This window comes from Notolepis coatsorum (assembly GCF_963971535.1).
Source record: "Notolepis coatsorum genome assembly, chromosome: 4".
Classification (NCBI taxonomy): Eukaryota; Metazoa; Chordata; class Actinopteri; order Aulopiformes; family Paralepididae; genus Notolepis; species Notolepis coatsorum.
In genome coordinates, this window is record NC_140168.1 from 59,340,322 (window position 1) to 59,358,858 (window position 18,537).

Consider the following 18,537-nt stretch of genomic DNA (forward strand, 5'->3'; position numbering starts at 1 on the left):
TCATCTTGGTTATGTTCATTTTTTTTTTTTTTTACACTTCCCCCTTTTGCAGTTCAACAAAGGACATTTGAAATAATAACTTTTAAACTTCACATTTTGGCCTCCCGTTTTAACCTTGGGTAATCCTCTTGAGTGTTACCTAGGTAATCTATGAATGTTACCCCTGAGGTGTGTTAAATTGATAAAAATCTGATTACTTTCAATGCTTTTGTATAGCATTTTAATACAAAGCGCTTTACAAATAGTTGCCAACCTGCTCATAAAGACTACTGCTTGAGAGGATTGGGAATCAAACCGGGAAACTTCAAGATGACCACTTACCTCCTGATCCACTGTCACCCCACATGTGTTAACTACTTGGGTCTTGATACTAAATGGTGATATGCAGCATTTTAACTCCCTTCTAGTAAGGTCAGTTCAAAAGGGCTTGAGTGACCTTACTGGTTGAAATATGTAGTTGTTGGAGGGTCTAATTACTGTATGCTTGTAACTTTGCAAAGTAGCTTGCACTTGGAGCCCAATGGGATAAATTAATTTCATGCATAGTTGGTTTAACTTGGTCATTTCACTCCGACAACGGTTGCTTTACAAGAGCTCAGCCAGGATCTTAACGTTTAATTACTGCACATGCTCCAGCTTCTGACTTTAGACTACGCTCCTATATACACAGGATGTGATTTTGGAAGCTATCAGAAATTCAAATGACCAGTTAAATTATGCTTTGAAATTGATGGTTGAGCTATGAATGACTGGCACCTGCTTTTCTTAGCAGATTGCTTTGGTCGGCCTCATGATCTGTTGTGCCTTAATCTTTAAAATTAGCTGTCTTTGTAGTTGACTTTAAAAAAAAATATATAAAGGGTGTAGGCTACATTTAATTGGTGGCAGTTTCAAAGCCAGGTACTGTAAACATTTTACGAATGAAGACCCATTACTTCACTTAAGGCATATTGAATAAAGTACAGTAAATAAAAGGTGTAATGTACCTGCAGTTCTGTGCTCCCCAAGGTGCAAGCATTTGCCCTTTTCAAAAGTGACTGCCTTATATGAATCCAGTTCTGGAGTGTGTACAGAACACCGGCACTCCTTTGCTGCTCTAGCCTCATTGTCTGGTGACACGACCCCTTGTCCGTGTTATATGCATGTATCCCTCCCTAATTCCCATTTCCCCACGTGTAATGTACCTGATTGAATAAACGGCGTTCTCTGCTCCAGTTTAAAAAAAAAAATTGCGATTTGCTCGTTTCTACCTAAAATATATTTTGACAAGCCGGAAGTAAAACATGCACTTGTTGGATCTTGAGTCATGTTCTGATCGGCAACGCCTAGTTTGATCTGAACTTAGTCTGATCCCCATGTAATTCAATGTAAGCACCCAGTAGTGTGACATCTAGTGACAAAAAAAACATTGTTGCTTTAAAGCAATAAATACAAGTAGGTGATATAATTGGAACAAAAAGACTATTTATTTTTGCCAACAAGTAATTGGTTTGGGGATAGTAGATTTCTGATATACTGGCCAAAAGTTTATCACTGGACCCTGGTTTATAAAAGGTAGGGGAACTATGCACATACCTCAAAGTGATATCTCTGCCTTTCATCAACATATTCTGCATCTGCATAAATATTCCCTGGAATGGAACAGTAATGGAACACGACTATAAGATATTCTGCATCCCTGTAGAGCTTCACTAGAATGGAACACAACTATAAGACACATTCTGCATCCCTGGAATGGAACACAATTATAAGACATTCTGCATCCCTGGAATGGAACACAGCTATAAGCGCGCACAGGACAGTGCACAGATTTACCTCACCCCTGCCCACTTTGACAACCTAGGATGGCTTAGAGTAGACGACAGAGTACAGCAACTTGCAATGGGCCTGGTCTACAAGATACACTACACGACCAAGGTACCCATGTACATGTCAAAATACTTCCCAAAGGTCAGTGAATACCACGATCACAACACCAGAGGGAGCTCCACAAATCATGTTAAACCCAGATTCGGCACTAACAAGGGACTAAACACGTTTCGCAATTATGCCACATCAATGTGGAACGCCCTACCCAAAGCTGTAAAGGAATGTGAATCACTACCCACTTTCAAAAACACTCAAAGAACACCTACGGGAGACTGCAATTCGAAATTGGCCCCTGTAAATGTCCTAACTTAGGAAGTCTTTATTTGGCATGCAAACGACACATGCGATGGGCGGCACACACACACAGGAACACACACATGCAATTTTCTTGTGTCGCCTAATGCGATTGAGGGGGGGGGGGGGGGCCCTTGCAAGCATGGGGAGAACATGCAAACTCCACACACAAAGGCCTGGGAGATACCCCACCTGGGTAACTGGCATTATGGAAAGCCTGGTCCCCAAGCGGGAATCGAACCCTGGACCTTCTTGATGTGAGGCGACAGTGTTAACCACTACACCACGTGCCGCTTTTTGTTCAGCCATTATAAGAAGATATGCTACATTTATATTTGTGGATCAGCATCATCTTTCTTTATTCAAGTTGTCTATTTCCCAGCCTCATAGTCCCACCCATTTATCCAGGGTTGTGTTCTGGCATGCCAATCGCCTGGCAAGGTCCAATAAAAGAAATCACATCTTACAGCATGACTGAATCGTTTGTGCATTGCAGAAGAGCTTACCACAGGATGCGTTGATTCTGGGTCAAATTGGAGTTGGCATCTGGGAAGGTGCAGAACAAAGGCAGGACGTTGAGCGGCCAGTTGGCTCCATGTCTTCAGTGAGGTTAAGGTTAAAGGTCCCCTCCACTCAAAATGTTTTTTTTTCTACAGTTAACTCCTGTTGGAGGCATGACTTTGACTATACAGTCATACTTGGTCAGACTTATGTTGTAGCGAACGTAACATGCTCCCAAACTCATGCCAGCTAACCATAACATTACATGTTTATGCGCTTAAGATCATATTTTAAAATGTCGACAGGGACCGTTGAAGAACTGACTTAACGTTGACTAACGTCAGCCAACTAGCTGTTGATTAATACACGAGAACCACGTGGCATGAATCTAATGTGCATATGCCACGCCTCTTATTTCTTATAACAATGATTTCCATAATGATGAGCGTTACTTTTACCTGTCTCAATTTGTGTTGTAACTTGTTTTCCTAGATTAATTTATACAAATGTTACTATGGTAGCGTTAATGTTGGTGTAACTAATGTGGTAAACCTATGGCGGGAAGCGCAATCAGCACTGAGGAGCTGCACCTGTACCTGTTTGGGACAGGTCTGAGACTCTGGCAGAATCGGGGCATAAATGGACAGAGCCGGGAGCTGAGGAGGTCTCGAGGTGAGTGGCTCAGTAGGGTGGACTGTTGCTAAAGACACTTTTTATCAGATGAATGCACAACCAGCTATGAGAAAATAGGTGCAAACCGGCCGCTCCCTGAAACCAATCGAAGGGGCGCTCTACAACTCAAGAGTGGCCCCACTATAATCACCATGTGGACGTCCCTCTGGAGGCTGGGCTGTGTGATGGCAGTTTATTTTTGAGTGTTTCCTTGCTTTACCCTGGTACATTTTATAGTGTACCGCTAATGGGCCCAGTTATCCGCCTCTCCTATAAAACTGTGGTTCTGGTTTCGGTGACTGGCCTGTGCCGATGCTAGCCACGGGTTATTGCAGAAACTAGTGTGGAAAATGTGCCTGGTCTTGACTATGTTGTGTTTCCTGCAGGTTCAGTAGGAAATGTGAGCCGAACACTCATCTAACATGGATATCTATATAGTGCTGCTGCATCAAGGTAAGTCGCCTACAACATTCTTAAAACGGTTGTTAGATATTAAAATATAAGCTGAGATCTTTGGTTGATTTATGAGGCGGCTGAACAGAAATTGAGACTGGAGTCAAGGGAGGAATTCAACGATGGTTTACTTGTTGTAGCACACAGGAAGATAATACAGTCCTGGGCCAGAGTGGAGCACGAGCGCTCCACTGCGGACTAAGGTCCTCATCAACAAACTGACATGGTTATATACATTTGGGAATTCCATTTTTAGAGAGGATGGTTGACCGATCGACAGGCCTGCTCTTAGATTGTCATATGTCTGGAATATGTGAGCTGTTGCTGAATATGATTATGTTCATCTTTGCTCCTCAGTAGCCTGGGGCCGAGGTGCCATGCAGGCACCGGTCGTTGGGTCACACAGGTTATCGGGTCAATGTATCCTGGGTGCATGGTTTGGGAATTTGTTGGGACAGTATCTTTTTGATTGGGGAGAATAAGACGAATATATTGCATGGTTCTGTGTAAGATATTAATGAAGTAATCTATGAGGCAAGTCTAATTCTATGTTCCTAGATGTTAAATATAGCTGGTTCTTTGAGCCCAGGCCCACATCCTATGCTCCAAGGGACTGACTCCTGCTTCTGTCATGCTGTAACGTGACATAATATTTCATGAATATCCCTAAATGCATATCAAAACATTACCCTTAAAGGCACCTCGAAGTTGGTTAACGTAACGTTATACAGAAGTTTGGTAAACACTATTGCTAATAATAGTTGGCTTCACTGACACTAACCAACCGGATATTGTTGACTTAACGGTAGAAGCTAACGTTGGCTAACTTGGTCGGAACTAATGTTAAAGGCAAACGAAACGCAACACATGCGCTCGTGCCAGCTAACCATAACGTTACATGTTTATGCGCTTAAGATAATATTTTAAAATGCCGACAGGCACCCTAGAAACTGACTTAACGTTAGCTAACTAGCTAACTAGCTGTTATACACGAGAACCACGTGGCAGGAATGTAATGGGCACATGCCACGCCTAGCCTCTATTTCTTTACAATGATTTCCATAATGATTACCGTTGCCTTTGACCGTTCTCAACTTGTGTTGTAACTTGTTTTCCTAGATTTATCTTGTATAAATGGTAGCGTTAATCTGGGTTTAAATTAGCCCCTTCCATGACTGTCTGCGATGTGCAAGCCAGGGGCTGGCTTTTGGCTTTTGAATTCAAAAGTCAGCCCCTGGCTTGCACATCGCAGTCACGGAATGGGCTAGGTTTAAATAAGAACGTTAACTGGTGTCGGAGACGGGCCTGCGCCGACACTAGCCACGTGGTTATTATTGCAGAAACTAAGGTGGAAAATGTGCCTGATCGTGACTATGTTTTCCCTGCAGGTTCAGTTGGAAATCTGAGCCGAAAGATCCATCTAACATGGATATCTATATAGTGCTGCTGCATCACGGTAAGTCACCTATACACAAACATTAAAAACAACTCTATAGCCTTATTATTATAGGCACCTATCGAAGCCACGTGTATCTTTTTGATTGGGGAGAATAAGACAAATATATTGCATGGTTCTGTGTAAGATATTAATTAAATATTATATATTAATGAATTAATCTATGGGGCAAGTCTAATTCTATGTTCCTAGATGTTAAATAGTAGGCTCGACTGGTCAAGGGCTATGTATAGCTGGTTGGAATGAGACTATGCTCCAAGGGACTGACTCCTCCTTATGTCATGCTGTAATGTGACTGACGGGACATAATATTTCATGAATATCCCTAAATGCATATCAAAACGTTAGCCTTAGGCACCTATCGAAGCCGCACGTGCTTTTTTTGTAGCAGTGGGCGGTCATCAGGATGCCGAAATCATTACTTTCACCGACGGTCGCTGTTCAGTTCTAAAGTAACTGTTTCAGCAACATTAAGGGGAAGGACACTACACTGACTGTACAGCTGCAATAATTGTGATGTTGAAATTGCCTTGAGTTGGCTAGCTTCTAATCAAGGCTTTATCCTTTTCTTCAGGTTATGTACGCTTTAAGACACCAGGGGGATAATGACAGTGGAGCCGAGCCATCAAAGGTATAGTTGACTATATTGACTAGAACTTGCCATAAACATAAACCTGGCTATGATTACACACTTGCCCTCACTGAGAGACCAAGTCTCGATTATGAGAACCTTTTGGTTTGACTGAGCCATATCTGTTTATTAACTAACCTCGCCAACATGAGAATGATCTAAAGGTGGTGATTGTGATGTTGAAATGGCTTTGAGTTGCCTAGCCTTATGCAACCTTTTCTAATCAAGGCTTTATCCCTCTTCTTCAGGTTGTGTACGCTTATGACACCAGGGGGTAAATGACTGGACCCATCAAAGGTATAGTTTACTATATTGACTAGAACTTTCCATAAACATAAACCTGGCTATGATTACACACTTGCCCTCACTGAGAGACCAAGTCTGAGAACCTTTTGGTTTGACTGAGCCATATCTGTTTATTCTGAACTATAACATCGCCAACATGAGAAGGATCTAAAGGTGATAATTGTGATGTTGGAATGGCTTTGAGTTGCCTAGCCTTATGAAACCCTTCTAATCAAGGCTTTATCCCTTTCTTCAGGTTATGTACGCTTTAAGGCATCAGGGGGATAAAGTGGACTCATCAAAGGTAAAGTTTGACTAGAACTTGCCATAAACATAACCTGGCTATGATTACACACTTGCCCTCACTGAGAGATCAAGTCTCGATTATGAGAACCTTTTGGTTTGACTGAGCCATAATGGTATCTGTTTATTCATAATTACATTGCCAAAACATGAGAAATCTAAAGGTGTTATCTCCACAGGTGACCCGTGTGCAAACAAACCCAAGGACTAAGGCTGGATGAGGGGAGATCATGTTTGTCTGTTCCCTCAAGGTTTCCTTACCTTGTCTTCTGAAATGGGCTGACCACTTGAGACAACATGTCTGGCGTGAGCCCACCTTGGTAAGTACATTTGGTGCTTATGTATGATGCTACAAAGGACGGCATGCTATCCTAGGATCTTGGCTTTGTTGTAGCCACTGGTTCTCCAAATGTGTGCCAGAGAAATGGGGAGTCTTTGACCGTGATGGCCATCCTTGCTGTATGCGGTCACTCTACTGTCCAACAAGCGCTTGGGCTTCAATATGGGAGTGGTAGATGGTAATTCTGCTGCACTCGATGCTATACTAGCACTTACTTACACTTTTCCATTTCTTTTCATTGTAAAATTGAAGGTGTGATGCCTAGCTGTGTACACCTATTCAGACCAGTCTCCTGGAATTCAATGGCTGACCCTGCCTAGTACTGAAAGGTATGTAATGCGCCTAAGTACATCTTTCCCTTTTTGATCTATGATGATACCATTTTATATACGAGGACTGTTGGATGACTCTTTCGGATATGGGACTGAGATCGGCTACACTACAAAGGTTTTGATGTTTCTTATTAAATGATGCTAATACAATTGTCCTTCTCAAAACCCAGGTAAACCCCACCAATGGTTGGCCTTGGCGAGGAGAAAGCTGTGGGCAGAACGGCAGTGTCCGTTGGCAAAGGCTGAGGAATTGTCATCGTCATTATTGTTAACGTTGATGAGTTTTTATTTTATTTGTACAACTTTTCATCACATTACAATAAACTGTTCACAAGACTTAACAGCTGCATCATCTTGGTTATGTTCCTTTATTTTTTTACACTTTCCCCTTTTGCAGTTCAACAAAGGACATTTGAAATAATAACTTTTAAACTTCACATTTTGGCCTCCCGTTTTAACCTTGGGTAATCCTCTTGAGTGTTACCTAGGTAATCTATGAATGTTACCCCTGAGGTGTGTTAAATTGATAAAAATCTGATTACTTTCAATGCTTTTGTATAGCATTTTAATACAAAGCGCTTTACAAATTGCCAACCTGCTCATAAGGGCTGACAATAGACTACTGCTTGAGAGGATTGGGAATCAAACCGGGAAACTTCAAGATGACCACTTACCTCCTGATCCACTGTCACCCCACATGTGTTAACTACTTGGGTCTTGATACTAAATGGTGATATGCAGCATTTTAACTCTCTTCTAGTAAGGTCAGTTCAAAAGGGCTTGAGTGACCTTACTGGTTGAAATATGTAGTTGTTGGAGGGTCTATAATTACTGTATGCTTGTTACTTTGCAAAGTAGCTTGCACTTGGAGCCCAATGGGATAAATTAATTTCATGCATAGTTGGTTTAACTTGGTCATTTCACTCTGACAACAGTTGCTTTACAAGAGCTCAGCCAGGATCTTGACGTTTAATTACTGCACATGCTCCAGCTTCTGACTTTAGACTACGCTCCTATATACACAGGATGTGATTTGGAAGCTGATCAGAAATTCAAATTACCAGTTAAATTATGCTTTGAAATTGATGGTTGAGCTATGAATGACTGGCACCTGCTTTTCTTAGCAGATTGCTTTGGTCGGCCTCATGATCTGTTGTGCCTTAATCTTTAAAATTAGCTGTCTTTGCAGTTGACTTTAAAAAAATATATAAAGGGTGTAGGCTACATTTAATTGGTGGCAGTTTCAAAGCCAGTTACTGTAAACATTTTACGAATAAAGACTCATTACTATTACTTCACTTCATAAGGCATATTGAATAAAGTACAGTAAATAAAAGGTGTAATGTACCTGCAGTTCTGTGCTCCCCAAGGTGCAAGCATTTGCCCATTTCAAAAGTGACTGCCTTATATGAATCCAGTTCTGGAGTGTGTGTACAGAACACCGGCACTCCTTTGCTGCTCTAGCCTCATTGTCTGGTGACACGACCCCTTGTCCGTGTTATATGCATGTATCCCTCCCTAATTCCCATTTCCCCACGTGGAATGTACCCGATTGAATAAATGGCGTTCTCTGCTCCAGTTCTCAAAAAAAAAAAATGGCGGCTTGCTCGTAAACTTCTTTTTCTACCTAAAATATATTGACATTTTAAGCTGGAAGTAAAACATGCACTTGTTGGATCTGGATCTTGAGTCATGTTCTGATCGGCAACGCCTAGTTTGATCTGAACTTAGTCTGATCCCCATGTAATTCAAGATACTAATGAAGTAATCTATGGGGCAAGTCTAATTCTATTTATCTGGTTAAATAAACACTGCCTGGGAGGATTGGGAAACTAACCGGGAAGACTCTCTACCTGTCACTCCACATGTGATAACTGGACTTGGTTCTTTATACTAAATGGTGATATGCAGCATTTTAACTAAACTGCTAGTAAGGTCATTGTTCCTAAAGGGTTGACTGACCGTACTGGTTGAAAACCACTGCAGTTGGAGGGGCTAAAATGACTGCTTGTGTATCCTTGTTACTTGGAAAGTAGCTTACACTTGGAGCCCAATGGGAAATCAATTCATGCATATTTGGTTTAATTTATCATTGAGAAGTTGCTTTACAAGAGCTTAGCCAGGATCTTAACACTTTCTATGCCACTCACGAGTTTTCTCGGAATTATTAATATCTCGTTGAAAGCCACTCACGAGATTTCTCGTATTTTTTTTTTTTAGCGATCTGAAATCATATTGCATCACGTGAGCCTACCCTAGTATACCCGAGCGCCGCCGGCGATCAGATGTGGAAAAAAGCGCCCCCTATCGTCTCCCAGATGACATAAGGGATTTGGAATGGACTCAATGAAAATGGATGGGGAAAAAAATCCTGTACTCCACATTTTCCAGTCCACTGATGCAGCCGGGGTTATCACAGTTCATTCTGGATCCTCTGAGCCCCGCGGAATCATGTGTACTACTGTATCACGTTGGATCTATACACTTATCGATTTTTTCGAATGGTGATCAGGAATTGGAATATACCAGTTGGATACCATCTGATGTCAGGTAAGGAATCTATGTTAGGATAATCAGACTCATTTTGATGAAGATATAAGCTGTTTTGTGAAATGGGCTCTATCGGTTTCACTGTAAAAGTCCAAGAGGAAATGAACACAGCGATTATCCGTGCGCGGCTCGAATGTGCGTGCGTGCACGTATAATATTGATCATCTAGCGTTTATTTGAAAACGATTCATAAATAGGCCGACAAATATCAACGTTCTGGAATATTCCAGTAAAAGACGATTATCATAGAAGGGTCCAGAATGGACAGTTTTTTACCTCAAAACGGGTGCTTTTCAAAATGCTCTCAAACGGAAATAAAGCGATAAAAAACCAATCTGCCTTGACAGCACTGACTGGAAAAGGATTCTTTGATAAGCGACGGGCAGATTAGACACATAGCCATAATTTAAAACATAGATTAGGCGATATTAAGTGTAACATTGGCGCCGATGCTGGCATTCAAGAGCTAACTCTGGCGCCACCTCGTGGCACTGAAAGTGTTAACTACTGCACATGATGCTCCTGCTTCTGACTTCGGGGCAAATCCATTCTATACACACGTTCGAGTTGTTACCTGACAAGCGTGGGGCGCTGATCGGAAATTCAAATGACATCGGTTTGAAATTGACAGTCGATATGAATGACTGGTGTCACAAAACTCACCTGCTGCTGCCCATGTTTAGGAGCAGATTGCTTTGATCGGCCTCATGATCTGCTATGCGTCAATCTTTAGTTGTAATTTTTTTTTGTAAGTATGTTTCATTCGTGGCAGTTCCAAGCATCTAGTCGGACAAATTTAAAATAATCTGCTTGTTCAAAGACTGCTAAAAATGTTGAGTCAATGTTTTTCAGTGCATTTAAAGGTGACATGTACTATAAATGTCATTTTTCAGTCTCTAGCATTGTATTATAGTAATAGTTCGTATCAATGTGTTTTAGTGTCTAAATACCATATTGGCGGATTGCTCTGATTCAGCTCAGCCCCTTTCCTCCTCCAGTAAATCAGGCCATTTTTATTTGAACGGCTGAGTGACGTCATTCGGGCCCGCTGGGTAGCGCACAGTGATGCGATTGGCTCTGTGGTTGGAACTAATGCCCGCCTACTTCCTCATACTGCGAAGCAGATTGAAACCCGACACCTCTGCATACTCTGGAGGGAGAGATAGAGAGGGAGAGACAGAGAGGGAGACAGAGAGAGGGAGGGAGCACTTGGGGGGGGGGGGGGACCCTCTCGAAAACGAGGGGGGGGGGGCCTCCCTTCCTCCCCTCTCCCGTGTGGCGCGGCAGGTCCCCCCCCCCCCCCCCCCCCAAGTGCTCCCTCCCTCTCTCTCTGTCTCTCCCTCTCTATCTCTCTCTCCCTCCAGAGTATGCAGAGATGTCGGGTTTCAATCTGCCCTGCAGGGAGAGAAAAAACGAAAGGAAGAGACGGCCTATCTTTTTTCTCTCTCTCGCACCCCCCCCCCCTCTCTCTCTCTCTCTCTCTCCCTCCAGAGTATGCAGAGGTGTCGGGTTTCAATCTGCCCTGCAGGGAGAGAAAAAACGAAAGGAAGAGACGGCCTATCTTTTTTTTCCCTCTCTCTCTCGCACCCCCCCCCCCCTCTCTCTCTCTGTCTACCTCTCTCTCTGTCTATTCATTCATTTTCATTCATTCATACCAGTCGCAGACTGTGTGGACTGACTGTCACTCAAAGTGCTTATGGGCGAAGCCAGGCCATAACAGCCTGAAATCTTGGAGCTGAAAAATGATGGTTTTGAGTACTTGATTAGAAATATAAAACAATGCATTTTTTTTTTTTTTAAAACCTTACAGATGTCTTCAATAGACTAACAGGAATTGTGTAAAGTTGCCCAAATAGTGCTAGGAATAGCAGTACATAGCCCCTTTAAAACAAATGGTCTGCCTTTCTGGTAAATTGTTGACTACTTAAATACAATAGTGGCAAATTAATGGAAATGTAAGAAACTGGCATTCATTATCCCTTTATTTTAATGCAAGTAAACATTGTAGGAATAAAGACAAGTCATTACTATTTATTACAATCACTTGACATAAGGCATATTGAATAAACAAGTACAGTAAATACAAGGTGGAAAGTTTGTGTAATGTACCATGTTACCAGAGGTAAGCCACTGAATGTCATCTGCGCACCACTAGTTGCAGCTCTACAATGCATAGTCACTTATTAAACCTGAATCAAGTGGAAAGACATTTCGGTGCACAAAGGATGACACATTGGGCATTCCTGCACCTTGGGTCTAGTTGCAGACTTCTCAGGACTACAGACCCAATTGACAGTCCATTCGTAGCTGCCCGTGTTCACAGGAGCGCTTAAGGAAATCCTCTGTTCAATTTAGTTTGTGAGCGCAGGAGAACAAAAGGATCCTCGATACAAATACACATTCACCCCCTGTCAGAAGGCATTGTTCATAGTGTGTTGTTTCCTGTTCCACAAGTATGGAATTCTCTGCTCCTGTGAGATCAAAAAAGACAAATTCATGTTTTGGTATTACTCTTGCCAAAAAATAGCAAGTTATTTCCATAGTTTTTTGGTGACCACAAAATTATGGAAATACTATCGATATCATGGATTATACCATGGTATTATTTACATACAAACATTCATGGTAATACAAAGGTGTATAAAGACATTTAAAAATGATATATTTCTTTTATAAATAAAGTTAATCATACCTTGCACAACAGTCATTCCTGTGAGATTGAGGGCAATTTGAAGTCTGATATTTCCGAGTCTGGGGTGCTGCTGCCACTCCTGTCACTGTATGTGTCCCTGTGGAGGGAAGCAGGAATCACAGAGGTTCACCAAGCTGCTGTAACATCAAGTGGGTAATGTGCGGAGTACCACGATGCAATGCAGTCAGCTGTAATGTGGATGCCTTCTAGCCATTACCCCCCTTTGGCAACACGTCAGTACCACACTGGCAACACATTAAGGTTAACGCAGCTAGTTAACGTCAGCTGGCTAGCAACATGCCGTGACGTGGCAGTCCTTACCTTTCTTGCTCGACCTTTATGTTCACCCCCTCAAAATGCTTGAATGTTTGTGGTTCATGCTCAAAACTATTGAGACGCGGGGGAAAATGTTACCAAGACAGGAGGCTGCGTTGCATTGTGGACCCCTCACGTGACCCACGGCCACCTGACATCACGGCAGCTTTCCTGCCATTGTGTTTCAAGTCTCCTGGCTTGATATAGACTTTCACTCAAGAGGTGTGAAGCAATCCACAAAGTAGTATGACAGTATAATGGATTCATCAGTGTGTGTGTGTGTGTGTGTGTGTGTGTGTGAAGTGACGTTACATAACACTCCCCTCAACATGCAGATGGCATCTACAATCCTATTGGGAATTTCCTGGCAAATGTGCACCATTGCATTACTCATAGTACATCATACTCATAGTACATCACGAACATATCCCCCCCCTGTCCAGCTGTGGTGTGTAGGGACATACTCAATCATAGTACATCATGAACATATCCACCCTATCCAGGTGTGGTGTGTGGAGACTGCTGTGTGTCTATATATTGTGCTTGATTGATATCACAATCAGTGTGTGGAGATGGACTGATAGTGCCGGTTGGGTTACCGTGGAGACAGGCGGCAGCCCTTCTGTAGGAAGCTCGGCAGTTTCCCGGCAGCAGCCAGCAGCAGGCCGAAGTAGGGGGGTGAGGGCTTGATGGGGCGGGAGGTGAACTCGGGGTGGTACTGCACCCCCACAAAGTACGGATGATCTGAAAACAAAATGGCAGATGGAAAAAAACATTATAATAATCAGATAAAAAAAAAAAATCCATATTGGGAGAGGGGCTTCAATTCATGAGGGGGGATTAGAGTGTATGGATGTTGATTCCATCCTCAAGAATGTCCCAATTACCAGTAACTAACGTTATTCCATAATGAGTTTGACTTTAATGCCAGCAAGCATTTTGTTAACACATCATCTTGTAAAATGTACCCCGGCCTCCAATCACAATTGTGTTTGTCTGAGGGAAGAGACAGTGGTGATTGGAGGATCAAGAAAAGAGGGTGGGGTCAATTTTACAAGATGAGACATCCGCCATTTGAAAAGGGAAGAGACAGTTGTGATTGGAGGACCAAGAAAAAAGGGCAGGATTTGAGATGGGTCAACTGTCAGCCACTGCATGATTGGTTGCTCTTCACGTACCATCCAGCTCTATCACCTCCATTCTTTCCCCCTCAATGTCTTGACCTACGAAGCGAAAGCCTTTCTCTTCAAAGTGGCTCTTCAACTCCGGATTGACCTGGTCAAGGAGGACATGCAAAGGTTAATCAAGAGTATGCTAATAACTCCTGTTCAAACATCAACAACGTGGCCCAGGAAGGATAAAGAAAAAGTCACACGGGCAGAGTATAGTCAGTCAATGACCTGATCAGGTCTGCAGGTCTGGGTTCCAAGGTGCAAGCATTTTTCCTCACATTTGCTTTAAAGCGACAACGTGCCTTCGCTGCTCTAGCCTCAAATTGTCTGGTGAGAGTGAGACACGACCGCATGCGCGTGTTATATGCATGTATCCCTCCCTCATTCCCATTTCCCCACATGGAATGCACCTGATTGAATAAACGCAGCGTTCCCTGGTTCTCTGCTCCAGTTTTCAAAAAGAAAATGGCGGCTTGCTCGTAAATGTTCTCTTTTTCTACCTAAAGTTGAACCTAAAATATATTTTTTACATTTTAAGCGTGAAGTAAAACATGCAACTGCTGGATCTTGAGTCATATCTGAAGTGTACTTTGATCCCCATGTAATTATAAGCACCCAGTAGTGACATCTAGTGACAAAAAAAAAACACACACATTGTTGCTTTAAAGCTATAAATACAAGTAGGTGATATAATTAGATCAAAAAGACAATTCATTTGACCAACACAAGTATAAATTGGTTTGGGGATAGATTTCTGATATACTGGTCAAAAGTTTATCACTGACTGGACCCTGGTTTATAAAAGGTAGGGGAACTATGCACATACCTCAAAGCGATGTCTGTGCCTTTCATCGACATATTCTACATCCCCGTAAAGCTTCCCTGGAATGGAACACAAATATAAGACATTCTGCATTCCCGTAAAATGTATTCAGTTCAGTTCAGTTCAGTTATTTTTAATTTTTTCTGGCTTTGGACACATAACAACGTCCATTCCATAAATCACCAACGTTTTACCAGCTGCTATTGCAGCATTGTCCAATTGTCCGAAAAGGGCCCTACCCCTGAAGACTTAGGTTTCATTTTTTTTCATTTACATACATACATAGTAGATACATATAGTACACATTCAGTATAGTATACCTGCAGTATATAATAGCATATAGTACATAATAGTGTATACAGCACATATATAATGTGATGTGAGATATATAGTACATGATATATACAATACAATATAGTACCATAATATAATAGTATATACTGCAAATATAGTTCAATATAATATACAAATGAATTATAGTATGATTATATGTTATATGATATAGCGCACAATACAGTATCATACGTATTTATTATTATAATTTTTTTTATATGCAATTAAAGCTCTTCTTCCCTTCTGTACCTATCAAAAATAGATTTTCTTAGTCTAGATTTGAATTGATTTATGTTTTCACAATATTTTAGTTGATCCTGTAGCCCATTCCACAGGGTGGCTCCGTAAGAGATACACATTATTTTCAGGTTGGTTTTCATCACAGGTTTTTTGAAGTTCAATGGTCCTCTGAGGTTGTATTTATCCTCTTTATCCCTCTTTATCCTCTTTCTCTAGTCAAGTTGTTTATTTTGTAATGAAATGCTTTTTTATGTCCTCTACACATAAAATGCAAAGTGGCAAAGTGAGATGAATTTCTCTTACGTAATACACTGTTGGTGGTCTTGAAAATGGTACGTCTCTTTCCCAGCCTCATGGTCCCACCCATTTGTCCAGGGTTGTGTTCTGGCATGTCAATCACCTGGCAAGGTCCAATAAAATAAAAGAAATCATTACAGGTCCATCTTTCAGCGTGTCATAACTGAATCGTTTGTGCATTGCAGAAGAGCTTACCACAGGATGCGTTGATTCTGGGTCAAATTCAGTGGAGTTGGCATCTGGGAAGGTGCAGAACAAAGGCAGGACGTTGAGCGGCCAGTTGGCTCCATGCAGCCTTGTTGGCTTTTATTTACACAAATACTTGACTGCACTGCAGTATTTCCAATACATACTTATTCATCAGACAGGCCTACCACACAGTAACGTATAGTGTTCTCGTTTCTTTGGTATCTTCAGTATCTTTCTCTATATCTATGTCTGTGTTATGGTAAATGTGGAAGAACTGTGATTTAGCAAATTTCCCAGAATATATGCATGTACTTTCCCTTGTCAGGTCGGTAAATGTGAGCAGAAAACATGACGCCACAGCTGTGCAAGTATCCTTTTAATTACCTCCTGCACGCATCCGATGGTATGGTGAGTGTGCATTTAGTTTCTGATAATTGAAACAGATATGATATCAACCACCAAGCGTTCTCTGCGTTGTGATTTTAGATTAGGTTTAGGGTGTGACATCTTCAGTGAGGTTAAGGTTAAAAGTTCCCTCCACTCAAAAATGTGTTTTTCTTCGACAGTTAACTCCTCTTGGAGGCTTGACTTTGACTATACAGATTGTTGTTTGTGCAGAACTTATCACCAGAGCGCCCTTTTAACATTCTTCGACTGGAGGGGGGAGAGAGCCTTTCTGTACTTCCTTCAAAATCTGAATCGCATGTGTGTCGCAACTAATAATGCAAACGTATCATGATAGGTTCATGATGCACCTATTGCCAAGCTGGCAACGCCGTCATCCAGGAAATGTGTATTATAAGTTTATAAGTTGATACATATAATGATCTACGCACAAAAACTAGATTTTTTCCCCAGTGATTCAGTGATTTTTTTTTAGTTATAACAAGATTATGTAAGCTAAGACGTGTTGTGTTTGAGTGAAAACTTTTTGGCAAACAGTTTAGGTGGAAAAAGATAAAGTTAAAGGGTGACAAACACCCGTCAGCTTGGGGGAAGACGTGAGGGAGGAAGGGTGTAGGGACGCTGCCAAGTCATTCTCAGTAGTTTATTTAACGTAGTTTATTTCTCCTAAAAATTATAATTAGTAGCACCAATGCGACTTGCAAATACACCCCCATTTATTGTCATACCGTATATCACTTTGACTTCTTGTTCATTGCCAGGAGGGAGAGATGCGTTTGCTCTCTGTAGAAATGCCTATCCAGTTTGCCAGGAGGGAGAGATGCGTTTGCTCTCTGTAGAAATGCCTATCCAGTCAGCCAGCTTGCTCTGGTGCGTGCTCTCTCTCTCTCCAGTGCTTGCCCTCGTTTGTAGTGGCATTAAAACGTATTGTTCCTTTTTCCAAAGAAAATAAACATCAGATCCTTCTGTGCCAAAATTAGGACGATCAGGACAATTGAGACTAATTAGTAGGAATCTTGAGAAAAAGGTGAACTTCTCGCTCGTGGCTCAGTTGGGGAGCATCAAGTGAAGCAAGCAAGCAGCGGAATTACTAGACTTCCGGTCAAACAAGTCAAGTCAAAGTCAAATTGGTCTAAGGAGTCGTTCAAGAATGCCAGCAAGCATTTTGGACGCCTATGGACGCCTATTTGTATTTGAAGCCTACTTAACCTACAGTTCAATATCATTGTTATTATTCAAGAAAAAATAGCTCTAGTATCGGAACCGGTATCAGCAGGTGCTCCTAAATGTGGTGCTGTTGCTCCTAAACATGTCAGTAGGGGGCACCAGTGCTCCTGGTGGAAAAGGTTAGTCTGGACTGGAGCCCTGCCTGGGTAGTGTGCACAATCAGTTTTCCCACATTTACCTAAACATAGGCCCCTTTCGGACATGCACTGGACTCTTGGCCTTAACCGCACATTAATCGGAGGGGCTGTCCGAATGCAAACATTCAAATTATTCCATGCAGTTTACCCTTCCAGCACCCTAGTCCAAAATCTGTGTAGTGACCAACTGCGCCCATGTCTGAACTCAAGCAGATCATTGTTTGCAGTATTCACACAGCGAACAAGTGAGCGTATTGATTCATATAGATTAAGCATGTTACATACACGGCGATGTTGCGTACAGCTGGCCTTTACCCGCTGATAGTTAAATCAAAACGTATGGGTGGTGGATAAAATCTTCATCATCTCCAATTTCATGACAGTGAGGAGACTGCAAAGGTGTACATTTATATTAAATGTGTGCCTCTCACAGTAGTTTAGCCTGTATGAAGCTATTATTAAGTGGTCATAATTTGTTAAATAGTTCAACTTTACCTAAATAATTAGGATGAGATGTGAAACGCCGTTTGCTCGTCATCCAAAATCATTTACATCAATGAACAATTCAAGAGTAATACCAAAGGTTTGTCCTGAGTGCACGTCCAAAATGGGCTATATAGTGTATTTCACCACCCCTCCCCCCTTACCTTTCCAGCCCAGGATGTTCCTGGCAAATTCGCATACAGCCAGCTGCATTCCAAGACACACCCCTGCACACACATAAAGTTCAGGGGGACATTAGCTTTGCTAAGCGTGTGTTAGTTGGCATCCTGTGTCCTGCACTATTCACACATTATTTCAGTGTTATTAGGGAAAAACCCAACCAATATAACATTTGAAGAAAAAACTACTTGAAATTACATTGTAGCATGAAGGAATAGGCTATAATCTATTGAGGTAAAAGTCCTGTAATATAAGAATGACACCTAGTATCACTGTCAGGGAAAATAACCTTGCATCTTCAGAAGAGTACATTTATAAGGAATTCAGAAGGACAGCCTTGTGCTCAGACTGACTGACG

At 41.8% G+C, this 18,537-nt stretch overlaps 1 protein-coding gene across 4 annotated transcripts in view; it reads right to left on the reverse strand.

Moving 5' to 3' along the window:
• Positions 1-11,699: 11,699 nt before the first annotated feature.
• The window catches only part of ctps1a (CTP synthase 1a), a 39,762-nt gene continuing 32,924 nt past the window's right edge, over positions 11,700-18,537 (reverse strand). For all 4 annotated transcript variants that reach the window (XM_084312223.1, XM_084312221.1, XM_084312222.1 and 1 more), the window contains 8 exons: positions 18,164-18,226; positions 15,754-15,797; positions 15,565-15,661; positions 14,692-14,747; positions 13,872-13,968; positions 13,293-13,437; positions 12,379-12,475; positions 11,700-12,157 (listed from right to left, as the gene is read on the reverse strand). In XM_084312223.1, the coding sequence (XP_084168349.1) occupies positions 12,391-12,475; positions 13,293-13,437; positions 13,872-13,968; positions 14,692-14,747; positions 15,565-15,661; positions 15,754-15,797; positions 18,164-18,226 (587 nt within the window). In that variant the 3' untranslated portion in view covers positions 11,700-12,157; positions 12,379-12,390. The remainder of the gene's footprint in view (positions 12,158-12,378; positions 12,476-13,292; positions 13,438-13,871; positions 13,969-14,691; positions 14,748-15,564; positions 15,662-15,753; positions 15,798-18,163; positions 18,227-18,537) is intronic.